Raw genomic sequence first — 23,638 nt, 5'->3', positions numbered from 1 at the left:
TAGTAATAGGAGTTTCTTGTAAACAGGATTTATCTCAGAGCATTTCAGACACTAATGCCTCAGCCAGTCACCCATTTTACATCTTCCTAGGCTACCTCAGGCAACCTATTTTAGCATGAGACAGATTATCAACTCATGATGCCTTTTTGCCCTCCACCAAATGAAAGAGGCTGTGGTGAACAGTTTGCACCAAGGTATTTTAACTCCCGAACACCTGCATCAGGATAGATGAACCCTTCCACAGTGACATTTTCTGTTTGCATGTTTTTCACACGAGCAGCAGACTGGTCAGATATATCTGGGGTATACATTAAAAATGACAGATATTTTCAGACAGCCAGCTCATATCAGGCTGTCTCATAACTTCTCCCTCTTTCTAAAAATAAAAGTAACACCAAGTATTTCTTCCCTTATGACAAGGAAGCCGAGACTATTTATATTTCCCCATGCCTTTGGGAAATGCCTCCATGTCTTTATTTTTCATCTTTTCTTAGAATGTTCTCTTGTTGTATGTGCCTTGTTCCTTTTCTTCAAAATAAACAACTTTTTTTCCTTTTTTTTGTTTAATTAATAGTGGAAAAAGATGAGTAAATGTTCAGACATTTACTGAAAGTAATCTCTACGGTATCAGCTATATCTGTTCTTATTTAGTTTTACATAGCCTTACAGATGGACTTTTTCACCTCCTTTTCCCCACAAATTTTGCAGCAGCACCTCCCTGGAACACCATCCCAAACATCCTACTTGATCACATCAATGGTCCCACAGGACAGGTTTTGCCCCTGTCTTGACCACTGACAGCAGAGTCATCTCCAACTCTTGCTTTCATTAAATGCAGCTTGGACTTTTTCCTTTGCTACTCCTTCTCCCCTGAAACCTCGTTCTCATTTCCAGCGTATTATCATTTAATGGACGTGCCTTGCTTTATTCACTAACCATGGCCCTCTCTTCAATCCAGGGCTGAAGGAGGATTTTCTCTTATTGCTTTTCCACTAATCCAGTGCAACCCCAATACATTTGTCTACTTTGCTCATCAATAAGATGATCTCTGATTTGAACAAAGCGAGTGAGATGTCTGGGCCACAGCTGGCTGCCTGCCCATACAGGGTCTAACATGGGGGCATCAGGTGTTTCCTGAGGGCTGGAGGTCCTATTTCCTTGGCTTTCTCATAGCCCATTCCCTCACATGGTAATTCTGGTGCCCTGTGCCATCCTCTCTTTTCTTCCCTAAACCTGAGTGTGCCCAGTGCTGCCTGTCCCATATGTTGAAAATATGCCTCTGGAAATGGCTGAGGGTCAGACGTCCACGCTGAAGTGGACACATCTGCTCACACATTTTCATTTCATCAGGTACAAACTGTTGGCCATCAGAGTGTCATAAAGCTGACAAAGACTTTGTCTGAATCCAGCTCTTCATGATGATCTAAAAAAAAAATGTTCCAGGCAATTATGGGATCCCAAAAGGTTCAGGGGTTCAGCAGCATCATTTTTCTCATTTAATTGTCACAAGGTCCTGAAAGAAGAGACTAAAGCTATTTGTGCTGGCAACTCCTTAGCTTACTTATGAGCTTCAATAGGTGTTTATTCAAGTAATAATATACAATATTTAAGTTCAACTTAATAAGCATTTACTCAGTCTGGAGAAACAGAGGATTAGTTGGTTTAAAATGAAAGCAATCTGGCTTTATTTATTCTTCCTTAAAGTAATAAATAATGCAGTGCTAAAAATTGATCATAACATACTCTAATATATTCTACCAAAATCTATTTTTAATTTATTGCAGAGGCAGCAGACACTGAAGACCACTGCTGCAGTATTTTAGGAGCACCCATTCAGTGACTGTTTTGGATAGCCACTCAATTTTACCTCCAGCAGATCTGAGCTACTGCAATAATCTGTATTTTTCACTTCCTACTTTTAGATAGTTTTCCTCCTCTTCTTAAATTTTAGAAACTACCAGAATAGGCTTTCACAGAGAAACTGATAGCACAAATGAATGAAAGCCAAGCCCAAATTGTGCATTATCCATGGAAGTGCCCACATTTCTCTTGCAGTGGTGTTACTTCTCCACCCTGACATCCTCACTTAGCCTTTTGTTTTTTTAACAAAACCTGCTTTGCATTTTCCTTTTAGACACCAAGCATGCCCACATCGTGCGACATGAGGCTGCCACTAGAGATACAGCATCCTTTTTAGGCGAAGGCACCACTGCAAACAGAGCACAGCTGCCACATCTGCAGACTCCTCAGCAGTTATCACCACTCTGAAACCCCTCCTCTGCCAAAACCTGGCACGCCAGTTCAGACTCCCTTCAAAGCAAGAGACAACATCCAGAACTAAACTTGAACACAGAAAAGTATAAAATTTATGTTCATCAAGGTTACTCGTAAGACTTGAGTCAGTTTTATAAAACTCACTATACTCATAACTTCTCTGAATAAATCTTACCTTCTTGACTTTTGACTACTTTCCACTTCCCTAATTTTCTTCTTATCTGATTACTCTCACATAAACAGACATGCATACTGCTTCTCTCTGTGCCATAGCAGGTAATATTGCACCAAAAATGAAGTCAGGCAAGTTAGCAAATTTTTGTGTCCAGCTGAAAGTCACAACAGATACAATTAACAAAAATAAATATACAGATGTTTCCAGTGCAGCCTCCTGCACACTCAAAGGCAAAAACTGGCATTTCTAGTAGGCAATAAATCATACACCAAGATAAAAATATGATCTTTTTTTTAATTCAAGGGAAAGTACTTGGAGCATCTAGAGATGTCCAGATGCAATTATTTTAAAGGACAGGATCCCAGACAAGTACATCTAGAGCTCCACACTGCTCTTTGTTAAAATTTTATGATGGAAAAACCTGGACTCACATGGAGCTGTGTGTATAAACCGTGAAACAAACTCATTTTCTCCCAGATGCCTACAAAATTAGCGGACCTCAGAAATAATTTCCTATGTTTAAATAATAAATTTTTGCCCCAAAAGACTTTTACTCCACTTGTCAAAGTATCAGTTGTTGAATAATTGAAAGCAAGAACATAAAAATAAGTTATCATAGCAAATATCAACACTTTTACTTTACACTTCTATAACAGGGAAGGGAAATCTGTTTTGAGTTTTGTTATATCAAAGAATGAAGCCTTTGCTTACTGCTGACGTTGTGTGACACTGCCATCTAGCAGGATGCCAGAGGAAGTCAGGTTTTAGTCCTATACAGAGGAGAGGGGTATGATGGGAGAATTTCTTTAAAAAACCCAAAACAGAACAGAGATTTTTCCATTTCTTTCCCACTGTCTTCTTGTATATGAACATGCAATCTAAAGTTACACACACAAGCCTGCTGGAACTTTTTATCATCTACAAAGAAACAACATGCTATATTAAGAGGCCAACAAATTATTCAAACAATGACTTGGTAAAGTTTGCATGAAACTAAAATAGAGTTCCATTATATTTTCCAGGGTAATCTTTTAGTTTTGCTTCTCTGGTGCCTTAGAAAATAGTTTTGCAGCTTATTCTATACCATCAGTTGTTTCAAGGCAATTCAAACAATGTTTTTTGCCACTGTTCAAGATTTGCTGTGGGCTTTAATACTGGAAACTCTCACTTCTTGAGTCTGTGAGTCCCAGCTACTTATCTGTGTCAGACAAAATAACTTGAGTGAGATGAGGCTTGTGATTCTTGTGTGTCCAGCATGAAAGAAGCAGCAAGCAGTTTAAGTTTGCCCTTTCTACTGTGATAAGCTATTGCTATTTACATAAATTCTCTAGAGAAATGATTCTTCATGATCAAGGGTCACTTAGGTTTGTTTTTCTAGCCTGGTGCAGGTACAAAGCAAGATGGTCAGTCCTTAGTGGGCTCGCTGGATGCCCAACACTGTTCTGCTATGAGCTGGCTCCCTGAAAGTATTCCCTCTGATAATGTGTTTGAGGATGGAACCTGTTCCTCTGTCTCCTTTTCTGGACTTTTCCAAATCAGATTCAAATTACTCTTTCTGTTGTTGGAACAGAATTTTCTATACGAGCATTTAACTTGGAACTTTATGGAATTTTTAGATCAAAACTTTCAGTCAGGAAAAAAAGCAAAACTAAAATTATTTAGATACTCATTATTCCCAGAAGAAGTGCTTTCCTACCTGTTCTCTCATTCCCCCAGAAACAGCAATGAAAGGTTTTCTATGAATTTTGCATAGGCGCTTATTTGTAATGTTCTTTTATGCTGGCATAAGGATGTAAATAACATTTGTTTCCACTTCCCACCTTCTTTCTCAAAAGCTTGCTTTTAAACAACAACAACAAAAAGTCCATTTCCTACTATTTACCAGATTTTTCAATTCATTTTCTCAGCATATTGCTACTTTTCTCCTGTTTACAAGTACAGCGGGTTTCCATGAGGAAGAAAGGGAATGTGAGACAGTAAAAGCCTTGTCAGCAGCGCTAGGGGCAGCTCTCTGCCGGGCCAGACAGCCTCCTGGAGCTACAGAGGAATGGAGGGGAAGCCCTGCTGGGGGACACCAAGGAACATTTGCACGAGGGAGCAACTGGCATGTCTGCTTTGTGCAGAAGGAGAGATCACCTTGAGTCAGTGCCCCACGACGTTCTGGTCTGAGAAGAATGAACCACGCCACCTTGGGAGAGGTGCTGCCTTTGCGGGCACCTTGGCAAGGAGACATGCTCTGTTGCTGCACATCCTGGCTCTGCTCCCTCCTGACAAAGCCACCACATGGTGTCCAAATCCCCAAAGCTTGGCATGCTTGTATTTTACACTATGTTAACTAGTTTTTGAATACTTGGGCAAATATTTTAATTGTCCTTTTGTTTGCGACACTCAAACATAACTATTTTTATTTTTGCTTCATTGTATTCTAACAGATTTTGACAGCACTGAAGGCTACTGAATGATTTCATAATTAATATCTGCATAATTGCCACCTAATTCAGTGCAAATGCTGATGCATAATTTAAAGCAGCTGTGCCAGATAATCACAAGCCTTAACATAAGACAGCCTATTGATCATATATTTATTTTTAGATACAGGCCCAAAGTATTTCATTTTTCTTTTGGATACGTTCTTTACTATTTCCTTCTTGGTAAAAGGTCATATAACCTGCAGAATAATGTCACCAAATAACATATTTAAGCAGCATTCTCTATTACTCAATTTTTATACTATCAGCCTCTGCCCATTTTCATTAGTACAAAAAAAAAAAGCCACAAACTGTTCTGAGCTGATGTGATGTGAACAAGACTCACATTGCTTGGAATTGTTTGGAATTTCATATACGTCCTCTAATAACCTATGGAAACACTATGGAACTATGGAAACACTCACTCAACCTGAGAACACAGATTAAGACACAGAAATGCTGGTGTCTTAACCCCCTGCCACACTCACTGAGGTGACACAACCTAGTCAAGTAAGCCAATAAAGCCTGGAGATTCCTTCATGTGGTCATGAGCTGCAGGCTTGGGTCATGTGCTCACCAGGGTTTTAGCAGCACTTGGGCTAAGGGCTAATGTCTCTTGTCTGTCACCCAGCTGCCAGTTCAGAAGTAGGTGTGCAAATTTGTCTATAGGTCCTGTATTGCATCTGCCAAGCTTGTGAAAATGTCTTGGGTAATGTACACATCAAAGGTTATCTTAGGACAATCTCAAACATCACCAGAAACATGTTTAGGCAACCAAGCCAAGCCCTGAGAGACTTCTGAAGGACAAGCCAGGCTACTCTCCAGATTTCATCTGACTGGGCTGATAAACTTCACAGTCTACAATGGGTACTTAAACTTGTATCTTGCATGTAGATACCCAAACATAGACACCAACACTAGAGTGTCTTAATTTTGGGCTGAGTTCTAACCTTCTAATCCTCGTAGGACTCACCAAGATATATATATATGGAACAGTAGTGAGGCTTTCTAATTTAGAAATTTAAAGCCCTCACTAGGAGGTGCTCGCCATTATTGAAAACTGAACTTCAGCCCCAGAAGTCCAAATAACATCTCTCTCAAATAATGTCAGTATAAACCATCCTCTGTTAAATTACCTTTGGTGTGAAGGGTGGAGGAAGTCACATTTTTCTGCATTTCCATAACAGAAACATCCTTATCTCCAAATAGGCTCTATCTAATCTTTCTCCAAGTTTATAATCCTGTATTTGCTCATAAAGCAAACAGAAAACAAGAAGAGAAAAAATACTTCCAAAATAATTTTCCTTAAGATCTATAATTTTTATATCATCCTGAATCTGCAGCACTGTACATTTTTAGCCTAAGAAAACAGTCAGTAAATATTGCTCTTTCCCTCTACAACCACCTGAAAGGAGAGGGCACCAAGGCGGGGATTGGTCTCTTCTCCCAAGTAACAAGTGATGGGATGAGAGAAAATTAGATTGGATTTAGGAAACATTTCTTCATGGAAAGGGTTGTCAAGCACTGAAACAGTGCCCAAAGCAGTCACCATCCCGAGGCATTTAAAAGATGCATAGCTGCTGCACTTAGGGGCATGGTTTAGTGGTGAACTTGGCAGTCCTGGGTTAACAATTGGACTCAATGATCTTAGAGGTTTTTTCCAACCTAAGTGATTATGTGATTCTACCCATCAGTGAAGCTCAGCAGGTAACAGTTTCCTTGCTTGCTTGAGTATTGCTAGTCCACTAGCTGAAGGAGTAACAAAAGCTTTGTTAAAGATCTCTGAAGTACATACTTACACACAAAGACTGTATTAATATTTTAAGCAGGACATCCTATGTACCTCTGTCCATATGCATGCACTAGAGGGAGCTAGGACCAAACCCTAGGTATTCATGTCCTAACGCTGCTTCTCATCATCATTTCACACAGCTTCAAACTTTGCTCCAAGAAAACACTATTAGCATCTTCAAACAACTGAACTGAAAGTTCATCAAGCACCTGCTGCTGAAGTGGGGTTAAGCAGCTGAGGCTTCAAGCCCCATCCTGGCAGGAATGACTGGAGCAATTGTGAAGAGCAGAAAAGGGGAAGGGCCTTTTACCTCTGACCTGTCATGCTCCTGGACATGTACCTTTCCAGCTACCTTTCACTAGAAAGCTGAAATCTCTTCCCCTCTATTCCCTCTCATCACAGCCTGGCAGCTACAGTAAGTGGGGCAATTTGCTGCATCCTGTTTACATTGCATTGCACCAAAGCGATTCTCTTCCCTGCTGAAGTACACTGCAAGAAAATTATTTTAAAAACCTAAACTTTGTAAGTCAGGAAAAGCAAGGGATGCCAGATTTGCCACATGTTCTTAACTGGTGTCACCCTGCATAGATGTACACAGTACAGCCTTTAATCCTACACAATCTTTCCATGTGCCTCGTGCCATACATTGAACACACAATGCCCAGAGATGCTGGCCAAGCAGGACTGACAGCATGTGCCAGTGCAGGTGTATTTTGAGCTCTTACTCATGTTATTTTCTGAAAGAAAGGATATACAGAAGACATGAGGCATAGTGACTTTTTTTTTTTCAAAAGAGAAACTGACAGCACATACTAAATAATTTACTGGACCCAACAGAGTTATATTTTATTAGTCATCAACTGAGATTCCCATAACTTTTGGGATGTTGACTTTTCCCTTCCACTTGTGCTTCAAAGACACTGGGATCATCATACTCAATCCCAGGAAGACCCGTAATCTTTCCCCAGGTCAGAATAGTAAACCAAATGATATTAAGATAAATTATTAAGCCTTGCTAAAACTTTCTTTTCATGCCCAGAATCGCGAGGAGAAGCTGTGGGAGCTAAAATGGGACAAGCTGAAGGCTGCAGGTTGTAAAAAAAAAAAACTGTGATAGAGACACTGGAAAGAGGAAACTGTACCTCGCAGGTATGTAAAGCAGTGTGGCACAGACTAGAAAAGGAAATTTTATCTGGTTGGGAATAAAACAGTCCTTTTCTGAAATACTCAGGAGAGTTTAAACCCATACAAGAGGACACAAAGAATGCTATGACCATGAACAAAGTCATGCTAATTACCAAGTTAATAACCTGCTCCTGTTATGTTTCTTGGGTTAAAGAAATACTGAGAATTTGAGCCACAGAGTTACCATGGGGCTTTCCTAGCATTGTAGCTTTGTCTCAAATCTTAGGATGTAGTAAATAAACAGAAAACTTAAGAGTTTTGTCTCTTATAAAGAAGAATGAACTACTACTGCTTTCCCTACTTTGAAGTACATGTTTTTTAACAGTGACTTTTAAAGACTTACAATGACTAAAACAAAGACAGGAGTGAGGAAAAAGAAGACTGTGATGGCACATGCTACAGAAGCAAACAAGCCTCTGAGGTGGGACTCATCTACGTGTGCAGTGGTGCAGAGCTTTGGTAAAGCACACCTATATTCAATCTACAGGCAAGGGACAGAGGAAAGACCCTCCAGGGCAATTTACCCTGCCCTAACACAGACTTCCAGAAAAGCAGACGATCTAGATGCCAAACTTAAAAATGGCTGAAGTTAAACAAGTGAAACCCATCCTCCTGTTAAACCATCCATTAATTTCAGCATGGAATTGTATGTACACACACACACATACATATATGCAGCTAGCTAAATACAGACACCTTCTACGATTCCTGTTAAATTTAAAATGCTATAATCCTCCAATGCAAACAAAATCTGCACTGGGAAAGAAGGGGCTCTGCCTTCCTTCCCGATAGATGAGGAAGAGCATTAAGGTACTCCTTTGTCTTCTCAGTGGCACTAGTTACTTGCATGAAAGGGTTCCCATTAACTTTAAAAAAAAAAAAAAATACTGCTTACTGGTCCTTTTGTAGGCATCCATGTATTTATTCTACCTTCAGCCACAGTCAGCCCCTCTAGCACTCAGGATTGGAGGTGGTGGAGCTGCCCCATCTGCATTTCTGTGCTGGAGAGGATCCCTGGCTCAACCTTTCCCCAAACCATCCCATTTTCTCTTAGTGCCTTAGCATCTTCAAGGCCCTCTGTCACCACTTTGAGATCACAAAACTACAATGGATACCAGCAAACAATTTTCTGCTGTAGACACTTCTGGGAAGGACTGTGTAACACGCCACTGGCCTGCTGCACTTTCCTCCTTAACCCAGACATTTTTTACTAGCTAGCTCTCAGAAAAGTAAGCACAAAACTACAACCCTCTTTTGATGAAAATGCTAGAAGGAAAAACATCACCATGTTGGCAAATGAACCTTAAAAAAACCTGAAGAAAATGAACTGGTCTGTATTTCTTTAAGAAAGTAGGATGTATTTCAGAGGTAGTATATTTTTCCTAAATTATTAAAAATAAACTCTTGAAGCAACTTCTATTTTTCCACGGGATACCTCAATAGTTTTGGGAATGCCAGTAAAAAAAATAAAGCTGTTAGTATAACATTATTAAGCAAAACATTTTTGCAGATTTCTTTCTAAGTCCTTGGCAAGTGGAAGGGAAGGAACCAATAGGACAGCATTTCTCCTGGGTCTGCAACAGCTTATCCATCTGTCCAGGAGCAGCACAAGGAAAGATGATGGTGACATAGCCCTTTGGTTTCTTCTGGTGAGCAAATCTGCTTGTTTGCTTTTCCATCTGACCTCTCAGCACTTGAGGGGAACACATCTCAGGTGGAAGTGTCTGAGCATGGTCCCAGAGCAAGAGAAAAGCCAGAGTGACCCAACTGCTGTGCAAACTCCTCTCTCAGCACATTAGGGTGGGAACCATCCCAACAGAGGATTCAGAGCTACACACCCCAGGCTGCAATTGATATGTCTTCCCTGGGAATTAGGTCCTACAGGAGGAGGGGAAACCCAGCCAAAATGAAAACTGCTTAATGTAAACTGCAGAAGAGGAGGAGAAAGTATCATCCTTCCTAACTTATCTCAGATAATAACCCTCGGGATGCTTTCTATCAATGTTCCTCCTTAGGGAAATATAATTCCCAAGGTTAAAGATACACTTGCAAATATAAAGCAGGCATAGCCATAAATATCTTGATTGCTGTTTCGACCACTAGTATTTACAGAAAACATTCAATTTTTTTTCCAGCTGCCTTGTCCTGCTTGTGATTTTTTGACAGCTTCCATGCTTACAAATTAGTCGTTTCCACACCTCATGGAGAAGGCTACATTAACACACCTGAATGTTTGAAACCTGCGATGATCTTCCTTTTGAACTTAGGAGTTAATAATAGACTTTTGTAAGTAGTCGAGTGCTATGATGATTCTAACTCCAGCTGGGTTAATTACACAATAATTAGGTACAAACATCGCAACACAAAACACAGCTACATCATTATTTGCAACAAATGTTAACTCTAAATAAGTGCAACCTGTCCCACAAACACTTGCTATAAACGACTTAAAAATAAAAGTAAAATTTGATGGGGTAAACACAGAAATAAAAAAAAAATTCTCTGTGAGAATTTTTTTTGTTAAAAAAAATAAAATAAAAATCTCAGCACTCATTTAGAGTTCAGGATCTTGTGAAAGAAAGCTTTAAAAGGAGCAAACCTGATTTGCTGTGGCTGTTGCGGCGAAGGGAACACTTGTTGCAGGAGTTGTTGCTGCAGAGACAGTGGCGGCCGTAGCGTTGTGCATCATGGGTACTTTCAGGAGGGGAACCATGGAAGCAATGAACAGGAGGGTGCAGCATTATGGTAAGAGAAGTGGTATTTTTGGCATGGTGAATATCAAGAGCGGCAAGCCATCGTCATGGGTTAAACCGGCAGATGGCATGCAATCACAGTGCAAAGCGAGAAAGCGTGGCGGAGAAATAAAAAAAAAAGGGAAAATAGCTTATTACAAGTACAATTAAAGGAAGGTTGTCAACACAATCGGCGATTCCCAGAAAAAAAGAGTAAGAAACACTGAAAATGCAAGTGCTGTCTCTAAGACGAAGACTACTTGTGCAAACGAGGCCTTTACCAAAATAGCTCATTACCTGCGGATTGTTACATGTGTAATTTGTTTTCCCCCAGTACAGCTATAATGCACTTCAAAATAAAATCCTACTGAAAAAATTCCAGTGGTGTGTACTGGGAAGAAAATTGTTAAATGTTCATCTTATTTTTTAAACTCAATTAAAAATTAATTATTTTCATGTATCTTCATTTTGAAATAAGCTAGGTACTCGCTGTCCTTCTTTATAATCCAATTAATGCATTTTTTTCCTACTAGTACTGCCTAACTGTTTGACTTTATCAGAGTTAAATTACCATCTGCTTGAGGAAAAAATCAGGAGAGGGATGATAATAATTATCCTGATATATACTACTTTGTTTGACCTAAAAAAGCAAGATCGATTTTGTGAAAGACACTGCTTTTGCTCATTTTAAGAATGAATTTTAGTCAGCATCTTCATGGCGGAATTATTAATTTGATGTTTTAAAGGCTTGATATTTTAACTGTTTATGTGAGTAGGCCCAAAATCCAGAAATAAAATCACTGGACAGGGCAATAGAAGAAAGATTACTTTTCTGTCTCGGAGGCTGTTGCATTGGACTATCCACTTTAATGTTAACTTCAAGCTGCAAATATATTTAAAAAAGGAGTGAGATTCAGATCACGAGTTTCAACAGAACCTCTGTGGATCAAAGTAGGCATTTCTGGGAAACGCTGATAAAACTTTCTAACACACAGCAAAGGAGAAATAGGCACACCACTATGAAACTTTAAAACACTGATGAAATTTGCTGGTTTTTTCCAGTATTTTATGATTTTATAGTATTAGACAATATAAAATATAAAGAGAAATAAAACTTTGAAAACTGAAAAGCAGACTGGAATTCATGGTATTATGCTTTTGCAGTGTAGTTGTTATAGCAGGTGATACCATGTCTAAACTGCAGCTTTCATCTACAAATCTAAACACTCTGCAAAGTCAACCAGAAGGACAAGCAAACCTTTAATTCTAGTCAGTGGCTAAACCTTGCCTAGAATTTTTGAAACAAGTGAATATACATCATATACAGTATAAAAAAAGAGATCAATAAAGAAATTTGGAACCTACCAATACTGGTAGCGGGTGTCATGCACAAAACTGACCCTGCGTGTCATGCAATGATAGGTGAAAAAAGTGGATAAAGGGAAGAAACAGGTTAGCTGTTTAGAGTTAACATTCAAAGTGAGATTCAAGCATAACCACAGAGAAGTAAGTTAGTTAAATGAAACTGTAAGGTCATTCACAGTTTTGCTTAAACACAAAGATGTGATTGTGTTCTTACTAAACTCATGTATATACTGTGTGGGTTTTGGCATGTTTCTGTACATATTCAAGATACTTCATAAACTTTTTTACTTATTAATGTTGTCCTTTCACTTAGTGCTTTTGCAGCAACAGGGGTTTTTTTTATAAAAGCATTTGTGGTTAAAGACGACAGTATTTGGGACTTTTAGAACTGATTGCATAATTCAGACAGCTCAATGTTGCACAGAACAACATTCAAAAGCTTTTTGACATGTGGCAGGAAAAGCAAGTGGAATTAAGACAATATTCTACTGCAGGGGCTTTGCCAAATTTGTATTTGATGTTAACGTAACCATTCTTAACACAAAGTACTTTGACAAGTCCCAAGCTGAACACCTTAAAGTGTGCGACATTCCAGCAGAAGGCTCCCAGCACACCTCAGAGATGCTGTGGGATGACTGCTCACCTTCCGTGCAGTTTACCTTTGGTGCCTAGCCCACCTTTAACCTTTCTGGAAAGGCCAAATGAAAGAAAGAGATCAGCCTATTTCCAGTACAGTGCATACAGCAAGCTGGTCAAGGCAAGCAGGTAAGGAGACTAGTGCAAAGTATGTGCATATTTGACACAGAGTCGAATATGCTTCCTGTATTCCTGCTGAATTACTACTGCAGCCCCATGGGGCCATTGCAGGACTTACGTGACTATGAATGACCTTACTCAAGAACAGTCCCCAGAGAATACACAAAGTTCCTCCTCTAGAGGCTATAGAAACACTAACAAACAGCAATGGGAAGAGAGAAAAGATCTGCTGTTTTTAAGAACATTCACTGAACAATAAGGAGAAGGTGACAAAGCAATCAAACTGATGTAAAACAAAGTGCAGAACTTTGGAGGTAAGCCATGCTAAGTCAAGCCCCACACTTTTTATTAGGGGAGCCAGTGGTTAATAAAGCAGAGAAGTTATATAAAACAATTAAGTTTTATATATATTCCAGCAGCAAAACTTGTCTTAAAATTTAACACACACGTACACACACACAAGGAACACATTTGAAAATTATACCAGTTTAGAAAATACCACACATTCATTTAAAATCCAACAGATAATGTCATGCATTGCTCCTCAGATGTGGGTTGCATGACAGTCCTTACACCCACCAAATCCAGCCTTCCCAGGAAATGTGGGAATATCAGATGTATCATTTTTAATGGAAAGCTTATGACAACCATTCTTATAGAGGGTGTTCTCCTTTCCTGAACTCCTCCCATACCCCACTCCTCTCTTTAATATCCTTCCTTGGAGCTGATGGTGTTTGAAAAGAGCAGGAGGTTCATTACTTTAAGAAAGGTTTTCTACTCTGGGACTTGGGCTCCATCTGGTATTTTATACCTCTGTTTCTTCTTTCTTGTCATGCACTTGTGCTGGGATTTGACAACAACCTGGCCCTTAAGGTTTGGTTCCAAGATCCACCCTTCCTACCACCAGAAATTTTTCAGTTAAAACTAGAATTACAGCAATTAGCTGGAAAGAGGGATTGACAATAAAAAATACAAAAAGTGAGCTACTTAAGGAAGCATGAGCTTTCCAAAAGTCTGGAAAGTAGCCAAATGCTTTCTCACTGAAAAAGGTCTAAACTACTGTATTTTCCATAGTTAATTTGAAGTCCTTGTCAATTGCAAATAAGAGCAATAAGCCCTGAAAGGGAGTGCTTAAGAAGGAAAAATACCTATCATGCTACAAATTCTCGTAGTTTCAATGTGAAATAAATTTGTGGAAATTTCTATATTTCTGTAAGCACAGGGCAGTCTTCCATTCATGTCCAAATAGGCAGTCTCAGCAGTTATTTATTTTTTTTCAAACACTCCCATAAATGTCAGTGTGTGTTCTGCCACACCTATTCTGGTGCACCAATGTGCTAAAAATAAGGCTATGCTATTACTTACTATTACAAATACGGGGGCAGGCTCCAAGGTTGTTACTGAGGCCTTATAGAAAAATTCCACAAAGTCAAAGCCATCTGTGTTTGTTTTTTATCTTTAAAAACATATGGGAATGCTGATAGATTGGGAAATTGCTGCGTGTTGCCTTTCATTCCTTGTTTAACCGGCATTATTTCTATAAACTAAAATAACATTGCTGAAATGTCAAGCACATTTGCAAACACGTAGTTTTAAACTATTCTGAAGTTCACACTCAAGAACACCCTGACACTAAAATACATAATTTGTTAATTATGAATGAAATCACAGAATTCCTTAGGAGGGAAATTCTCCTTTGGGAAGTTGGAGTGGGGGTGACTGGCACAATTTAGAGGGTTGTGTTGTTACTGCTTACACGAGCACCCAGCACATCCCTTCTCTCGCCCTGCTACCAGCCAGGGTGTAAGTCAAGCCATCTCTGAACACTCTGATTTTCACAGAGCTCTGAGCACTGAAATGTAAATTACATTCATTCATCTTCAGATCATCCCTATGAAGAATTACAACCCCAGCTATGAGCCACAAATGCTAGGAAAAGTTCTGGTGGTGCTCCAAAACCACGAAAATGCATCTGATGCCTGAAAACCCTTAAGTGCAGCTGCGGGGAGCGATGTGTTTTGCCAGTGCTTCCACGCAGGTATTGACTGGAAGTTTATGGCTGGTGTTCCCTTTCTCAGAGTGCTTGTGTGGGGCTGGGGAAATCCCCACAGCTGCAAGACAGCAGCTGAGGGAGCAGGAGGATGCTGTGGCATCTCTGAAGCATATGCTTTCCCCAGCATTTTTGTTAGTGTTAACAGACACGAGTCAAAATCCAGCCAATTTACAGCAGGCAAAAAGGGGCAAACTCTGGAGAATGATAAGCAAGGCTATGAATGTGCAAAACAGCAGCTTAATGGCATATTGAAGTTTCTGCTTGAATTCTTGTCCTTTGAAAGAGGAATTAAAACAATGTGCAATCATCTGTGCAGCCTTCACCTCAAGTGGGGAAGGGAGCACAATTAAACCTTCTGTTAAGTGCAACTGCCTGACACAGAGGCTACCTCAGGGACACTAAACTGGTTCAATGTGGATACAACATACCTGTTGGGATAAACGCTGCATGTTGCTGCAACTGAGCATTGGCAAGAGCCTGTTGATAGTGCAAGACACTGGGATTGAAAACGGCACTGGCACCATTGCTTTTTTCAAGTGCTTGTCTCTTTGGTAAAGGGTGAAGAACACCAGGAGGAAAGGCCTGTAAGTAAGAAAGTTAGTTAAAATGGCTCAATTTTTAAGACCTTGTCCGTAACATATACATAAATACAAAAACTTAGTATTTTTAAAAGCAGCTAAAGATGCCTTGCCATGCATATTAACTCAAAGCACAGCAATGTAAAATGAGTGAAATTTTGTTATTGGTAGCAAAAGCATGGTACTATTAACCTAGAACTGTAGCAGCACAGCTACTGAAAAGAAACGTTTGCTTGAAAGCAACAAAAATAGCATTGCCTTTAAGTAGGTTTTCAAATATTACAGGGAGAAAAAACCACTTGTGTTTCATTGCCAAGTATTTTCTTTTATTTTTAAATTTAAATATCGTTTCCTATTATTATACAGATTAATGGATTACATTACGCATTTTCAATTACAAAAGCAGTTTTATCTCAATTTGACTTTTCATGAGAGATTTAAAAAAGATGAAACTGTGTTAGGAACCAAACTAAATCGTCTGCGGTCTATTACGTATGAGAATGAGATGGATAAATAGAGCTTCCGGTAAATTAATGAGTATGTGAAATCATTTCCGGTTGATGTTTGAAAAGTAAAGCGATACAAATTTCATTAGTTGCTTCTCTGAAGGAAAAAAAAATTATAATAAAACCAAATAAAATAAAAAAAAAGCTACATGCAAAGCAAAAGGTGAAAGGTCAAAGTACCAGGTCTACAGTTGCTTCGAGAGGTCGCTTCATTGCTTTGGCAGTCGACTGAGTCTTTTAATAACAGGCAGCGAGCACATGATGGCAGTGGGCCAATGGGAGTCAAGCGAATTAACATACAGGTAAACAGCAAGCAGAGGTGCGTCATGGGAACGGCATTGCATTTGTGGATAGGTGAGAAGGAAAAAAATATTCTGAATGCAATATACAACATACAAAACACTAGGCATGCACAACAACAAAAATGTCTTCTAAAGAAATGAATATTACATTTTGAATTAGTACCGAAGCAAAAATGCATCTACTATACCTTAGTTAAAAGCATAATAAGAGAGTAAAATATAGATGTTTGAAATTCAGGAAAGTTGAGTAAAACAGCAGCTTGCAGACACTATTAAGCATCATATAAACACTTCACAGAGATGCAGAAAGTTTTAAGGATACACCTATTGGAATTCCTGATAAGTCAGTTCGGTCACATTTTGAAGTGGGAAAATTGATTTTGGAGGTTACATTTTCAAATACAAATCACTAGTGAAAGTTGTAATGCATTACAAATGCTATTAATATCAGTGCTTACAAGGTGAGTGTCTTTTAATTCAGAGAAGTGAATCATTCAATGGTCAAAATGAAGTTCTCCTTTGCTAATACAAAACACAGTACATAGTATGTCCAGTTACACTAACTTATCATTAATTCCTTTCCTTTTCTTCTACAGCTGGGGCATTTTTGTAGATTTTTGAATCTTGTAACTTACCACATTACACTGAGAGGGAAAAAAGTCTTTCAGAACTGAAAACATACTTTCTAAATTTTGCTATAACCTTCAGGCGCAGGGAGTAAAATTGGGCTCCCAGTTCATAAGCCAACATTAACATATGAGTTATGATACTAGCCCAGCATTATTAATTTGTGAAAAGAAAGTATTTAGGCATAGTACACAGACATATACATTTATGTATTCTTTCATAGTAAATTCAAACTTATGGCTGATATGACAGCATTCTGTAAAAAAAATCTCATATAAAATATTACTTTCAAGTTTTATAGGGTAAGTCATTCTTACAAACCTTCAGAAAGGAAAGAAAAATTTGCTTGGAAATTGAAATGTTTACTTTTGTTTTTTAAACACAGGCTGCTATTTAGCTCTTTTTAGAATATGCAGATGATGTTTGAAATCAGTATGTGGAAATAGGGAATAAAAGTTGAAGTGGAGGAAGACAACAAGGCTTAAAATGCCCGCAAACACCTTGTGTTCATAAGTTGATCAGGTGCCAACAGGGTATTCTGCATGACAGTCCTCATTTTACTTACTCCTTGTACCTGTCTCTGTAGCATGAGTCTTCTCAACACCCTCCGCGTCTCTCCTTTAGCACCTTTCTGGATTGCATACCTGATCTACAAGATCTGCTCATCTCTCTGGGCCCAAGACCCAGATACAACAAGAAACACCTAGTCTGAAGTGGGGATCTGGACAGACTTCTGTCCAAGCAGGACACTGTGCAGGTACCACTGCCGAGAACATCACACCACTGCCTGGGACACAGCCTCAGAGCTGCTCTGCCTCCACCATAGAGAGAAGTCTACACAGAGGTGACGCAGCACAACTGAATTCAGCACTCTGCCATGATGAAGTCCATAAGTTCAAATCAACATCACTAAGAGTAAAGTATTTCAGTTAATTACCTTAATTATCCAAATACAGATCTTATCTAATCTAACTTGTTAACTTCTCTGTTTATTATTGCCTTTCTCCAATTTTTCTCCATGCTTTTCTTAACATCACCTCCCTACTTTGAAGCTTTCTTCTGGCCTACTCCTCATATTCCGCAGAAAGTTCAGCCTTAGTTAGGAAGACTAACCTGAAGGCATGACTTGCTCTAAACATACTCATCAACCTTGCTTCCATGTAGTCTCCTATTCTTTTCAGGCTTTCAAACTGCTCATTTTGCTCTCCTATATTGATATTTTATTTTATTTCATCCTGATAGTAAAACCTTCTTTACCTCTTGGTGTTCCATCAGATTATCTCCTTTTCAACATTTGATCTACATAAGTAACAACCAATGAATCAATAGCTACAGGATGGAGAGGAAGAGGATACAAAAAGGAAATAAAGATAATATTAAAAAATCAAATGATCAAACATCCAAGGCACAGTATTTGCCTGCCATATGGCACATCAGTATGTTTTAATGTCTTCTGGAATAAAACAAGATCCACACAGCAGTGGCCTCCATGAATGTGCAAGAAGCTCCTGACTAAACTCAAATGAAAGAAAAAAAGAGGTGGGAGCAGGGACAGATGGCTCAGGAGGAGCGGGGATACAGCCTGAACATGCAGGGATATGTTAGGAGAGTCAAAGATCACTTGGAATTGAATCTGGCAAGGGATGTGAAAGACAATCAGAAGGGCTTCTCAGCAACAAAAGGAAGACTAGAGAAAATGTGTTTCCACTGCTGAATGGGGCAGGCAACCTGGTGACACAGGACATGGAGAAGGCTGAGGTTTGGAAAATTCTTTCCATCTCAGTCTTTACTGGCAGGACTGGCCTTCAGGCCAGTGGAGACCAGTAGGGAAGTCTGAAGTGAAAAAGAATTTCCCCTGGGGGAGGATGATCAGGTTAGGGAACATTTAAACAAGCTGTATGAACCCATAGGAACTAACAGAATGCACCCTGGGTGCTGAAGGAGGTGGCCAATGTCACTGCAAGGTTACTCTTACTTATCTTTGAAAGGTGCCTGTGACTGAGGGAAATTCCCAAAGACTGCAAGAAAGTAAATTACACTCCTATCTTCAAAAAGAGCAGGAAGGGAGGTCTGAGGACTGGCAGGTTGGTCAGCCCCACCTCAGTCCCTGGGAAAGCAATTGAGCAAATCCTCCTGAAAACCATCTGCAAACACATGAAAGCCAAGACAGTGATGGGAAGTAGTCAGCATAGATTTATGACAGGGAAATTGTGCTTAACCAGCCTGACATCCTTCTATGATGAGGCTGGCAGGGTGGTGAAGGGAAAGCAATGGATGTTGTTTCTCTTGATTTCAGAAAGGATTTCAACACTATTTTATCCTCACAGACAGAGTTATTTATCCTGGGCTAAATGGGAAACAGGGAGGTGGACTGACAATTGTCTCACATGCCAGGCTCAAAGGGATGTGACCAGCAACACAGAGCCCAGCTGGAGGCCAGTACCAGTGGTGTGAAACTTGGAGGAATGGTTGATACACAAGATAGATGTGCTACTGCTCAGAGGGCATAGAAAGTCTGGAGAAATGGGCACAGAGAAACTTCACAAAGTCCAGCAAAATATCAAGACCTGCACCTGGGGAGGAACATCACAAGGCAGCAGTACATGCTGGGGGCCACAAAGGCTTGGCAGAAAAGACCCTCAAGATCCTGGTGGACACCAAGCCAGCAATGCGCCCTCATAAGCAAAGGCAGCTAATGGCATGCTGGGCTACACTGGGAACAGTATCACCAACAGGTTGAGGGAGGTGATTCTTCCCCTCTACTCAGCCCTGGTGAAGCCACATATGGAGCACTCTGTCCAGGTCTGGGCACCCCAGTACACAGGTGTACTAAACACTTCCATAAAGGACCTGGAAGATGATCAAGAGATTGGATTCAGCCTGGAGAAGATACAGGGGAATCTCATCAGTGTATACAAATATTTAATTTCAGGGTAAAGATGAAGCCAGTGGTGCCAAGGGACAGGAGAAAAGGCAATGGAAACAAATTTAAATAAAAGAAATTCAATTTAAATGTAAGATTAAAAAAAAAAAAAAGAAAGCTTTTTTTTTTTTTTCTTTTTTTAACTGGAAGTATGGAACAGGTTTTCAAGTTATGGAGTGTCCATCCTTAGAGACATTAGTAAACCAAACAGCCACATCATGGCAATCTCCTCTAGTTCCCCTGCTTAAGCAGGGGAAATGGGCTGGAATATTTTGTATATATTTATCTGCAAAATGTTACCCTGAATTACAGGTCCCTGTTGCCTTCTCCTGTGACATTAGACTGATAACATTTCAATTCTGTGTTTCCAAAGATGCTTCATCTTGCTTTGAGACTAATGCAACTCTAATTAAGCCTTATTTAAAACCACAGGATATGTATCTGCAACCATTACCGAAGTGCAAAAAAAAAATTAATCCCCTCATCTTTCGCCTTTCTTATTTAGTATAGTGCCTAGAAATATTACAATCTCTAAATGAACAATAAATATTGCACAACAGAAGCTAATCAGAATAAAATCCCAATCTTCTCTGCTTTAATTTCCAGATGGTATTCAATTTCTGCAAGCACAGGAAACTTTAACTAAAAATCATCCAATTTGAAACAAAGGCTGTGATACTATTAGAGAAAGAATATTGAAACTTAAGAAATATTCTTCTGTATAATGGTTTACTTTCTTACATAACTTACCCTTTGTCCCTCAAAAAAGTCTGGTCTTTTCTAATTTGTTAAATACAATAGCTTGGGGTAGATATGTACTGTACTGTATTGTGTTTCTTGTAGGCCTTTAAACCAGAGAATAACTGTACTGTCTATAACTATTGTATGCACTGTCCACAAGTCCACAAACCACATCTGCTTAATTATTCGTCCACTGTCAGCAATGAGGACAATGATTCTTTGATTTGCTGCCAACAGTTTTGTCTCTCAAGTCAGATGCTGCATGTTCAATTTATTTAACTTTATCAATACCACTGCAAATTCATCAACTTTCCTGGTAGCAACTGTTAGAGGAATCCAGTCCTGGTGAAGGGGTGGGCTGTCTTGTCTAAACAGTTTTAAGTAAGAGGTTAAAATATCTGAAAATAAAAGCCTCACTCTCTTTTCTTCTGACTGTAACCCCAATATTTCTTTCCTAATGATTCCCATTACAGTTTACTACTTTAAAACCTCATAATTCAAGTAACTGCCCCATAATAGTGTAAGAGGCAAGAAGTCTCTAGGCGCTAAATGCGTCAACCAAAGTTCAAAAACACACAGGCAACACTTTTTAGTCACTGGGGATAGTTAGATTTACAGAGGGCAGTTCTTTCTCATCCTCAGGCAGGCACTAATGGTACATCAGATGAGCGTCCTGGCTTTTCTACACTACCAGTACAGTGAGACCAAGGTGGCTGGCTGGTTGTCCCGTTTCGAAGGTGGACTGTGCTGATCTCAGTACAGGTTTCTGTTCTACTACTGATTTCTGAAGCAAACGCTCTCTCTTTGCTTTTCTTCCAAATTTCCACATGTATATCTGCCATCAAAGAGCTAAAACAGCATATGTGTCCCTGTTTTCCTGGGAACACTGAAGCTTATCAGTTTTGTTTCTGTTTGGAAATACTAGGGGCAAATTTACATATAATTAAGGCAGAGAACAGAAGTGGTATAGAGTGTCATTTGCTTCACCGTCTTGAATAGAAAACCAGCATTAAAACAAGGGCATAAAGAAAGGAAAGTGCTTCCTCCCATCAAGCAATAGTAATAATTTTATAAATTCTTATCTTTCACCAAAATAAAAAAAGGATAAATTAAAAAAAAAAAAAGAGGCAAAAGAGAAAAGAAGGTATAAGCAAACAGCATTAAATTGAAGCAAAAATAGGCATCAAAAAAAAGGCAGCCATACATGCCAGCCAGCACTTACCATCACAGTCGCAGCTGCCGCAGCTGCCTGGGCTGCCACTGCAGCCTGGTTGGCTTGGTGTTGCGCCGCTTTGATTTTGGCCTGCAAATGTGCAGGAGGGTGAAAATACTTGCATTTCTCCCTCATGCAACGACCTTTTATGTAATCCATACACACGGTTACGGTGTTGTCATTTGTGTCAATCATTGTGCTGTCTGCCGGATGCGCAAAGCGGCAATCAGTCTCTCCACGCGCACAGTTCCCCCGCTGGAACTCCCTGCACACCTACGTGCAAAACAACACACGTTGCAGGGGCACAGCTCGGTGCAGCGTGAAAGGGCAGGGAGTGTCCCACATCCCCAAAAGACAGACCTGCCCCCTTCCCCTCTTAGTTCAAGTTTCACAGCAACTTCAATTTAATAAACCTTTTGGTGGGTGAGGCGAGTGCACCTATTTCATCCTTATGTTCTTGGCTCCTCAGGTAGCCCTCTGGTACTGTGGCTAAATAACAGAAGCATTCCCAAATGCCTTTCTTTTTTCCTGTCTGGGGAAGATACTTACTTACGTAACTGCTCCTGCAAAACTAGTTGGGAATCACAAAATATTTTCTCTTTCTGACTACACTTTGTATTCTTGCAGGTGGACTGGTAGGGAAGGAGTTCCTCTTGCTGAAACCCAGGGAAAATACACATCAGATACACTGCATTTTTATGGAGTCTACAAACAAAATAATTTTTAAAAATGGGCAGAATGAACAGGCTGACTTTCCTAAGAAGAAATGTGCTCTAGACACTGGTGCTTAGGCTTTTGGGAAAGGACATTCATTTCTGCTAGAGCCATTTGGCCTCCCTGTGTACTCAGATCACAGATTCCACTGAGTCCAGCCACACAGTGATCCAGCAACAGCTGGGAGGCTCTGCACATAGCTGGGGGCTTGGCCCTTCAGCCTGCTGCTGGGTTGGTAATATTCCACATCTCCGCTGGCAGCTCAGGCTGAAGGGCTACACCATTCCCCTAATATCAATCCATAAAGCTATAAAATTCCCTTATTATCAGTGCAGAAAAACCAGGACAATTATTACTGAAATAAAAATTGTGGTTGTTAGATATTTCATCAAGAGATGCCTTTACAGGCACGGGTTGAAGTTTTTTGAGATGATGAACTTTATAAAAAATGAAAACTCATGTTGATGTCTGTGTATTAAATATAAGCAAAAACATTACCTTAAAAATAACAGTATTCAATTACCACTGGCTGCACTGCAGAAATCCTGCTTGGTTACAAGTTTTTTATCTGTAGCAACTAAATTTAAGCTTTGCTTCTAAAACAACACTTATACCCTCCAAGATCTCTCACACAGCCTAACAGAGAAAGTGTTTCTAGTCAGTGGTGTCTAAAGTACCTCCAGTTTATCAGTCCTGAGGAGTTTCTGGGTAGCAGTTGAACTGGGGACTGAAACCGGTGGACTTCCAGGGACAATGACAGGCGGCGTGGGTAGGATCTCAGTCGGGACTAAGCCAACTCCTGGTGTTACTGGCGTTAGGTAAGGAGCAAAACTAATAGCCGTGTTCGTTCCTATTGTGGGACCCACCGGAAATGTGGGCTGAAAAAGGAAAACACACACCAAGATGAAATTAAAAGTCACTTAATCAATATCTTACTAGTTGTCCTTTGCTTGCTGTTCTTTCTGGCACTGATTCATTTTCTTAAAGAAAAACTTTAAACAGCTGGCAAAATACACAGCATCCTCTCTTCTTTTAATCACGTAACGCATTCCAGCAGTACATGAAGAACCACCTTTATAACTCTATTACTGGAAAAGAGTCTGCAGATGCAAAGGAAGTCCTACTTTGAACCTGAATCTGTGCGGAGGTCCAGCTTACACTGCAGGCTTATTTACACACCTAAATGTAGAAATAACACAGACTTTATTGCTTTTTCTCAATTCTTGTTTTCCTT

General features: G+C 39.7%; 1 protein-coding gene across 12 annotated transcripts in view; it reads right to left on the bottom strand.

Annotated features, from left to right (window-relative positions):
• The window catches only part of MBNL2 (muscleblind like splicing regulator 2), a 106,159-nt gene that overhangs the window by 7,342 nt on the left and 75,179 nt on the right, over window positions 1–23,638 (bottom strand). For 4 of the 12 annotated variants that reach the window (XM_072926843.1, XM_041715155.2, XM_030269004.4 and 1 more), the window contains 5 exons: window positions 23,082–23,282; window positions 21,700–21,963; window positions 16,065–16,118; window positions 15,229–15,382; window positions 11,992–12,027 (listed from right to left, as the gene is read on the bottom strand). In XM_072926843.1, coding sequence (XP_072782944.1) covers window positions 11,992–12,027; window positions 15,229–15,382; window positions 16,065–16,118; window positions 21,700–21,963; window positions 23,082–23,282 — 709 coding nt within the window. 12 annotated transcript variants of the gene reach the window in all.

This window comes from Taeniopygia guttata, chromosome 1, assembly GCF_048771995.1.
Source record: "Taeniopygia guttata chromosome 1, bTaeGut7.mat, whole genome shotgun sequence".
NCBI classification, from domain to species: domain Eukaryota; kingdom Metazoa; phylum Chordata; class Aves; order Passeriformes; family Estrildidae; genus Taeniopygia; species Taeniopygia guttata.
Note: the sequence above shows the minus strand (reverse complement) of the source record. Positions and strands in the feature narration are given on the sequence as shown.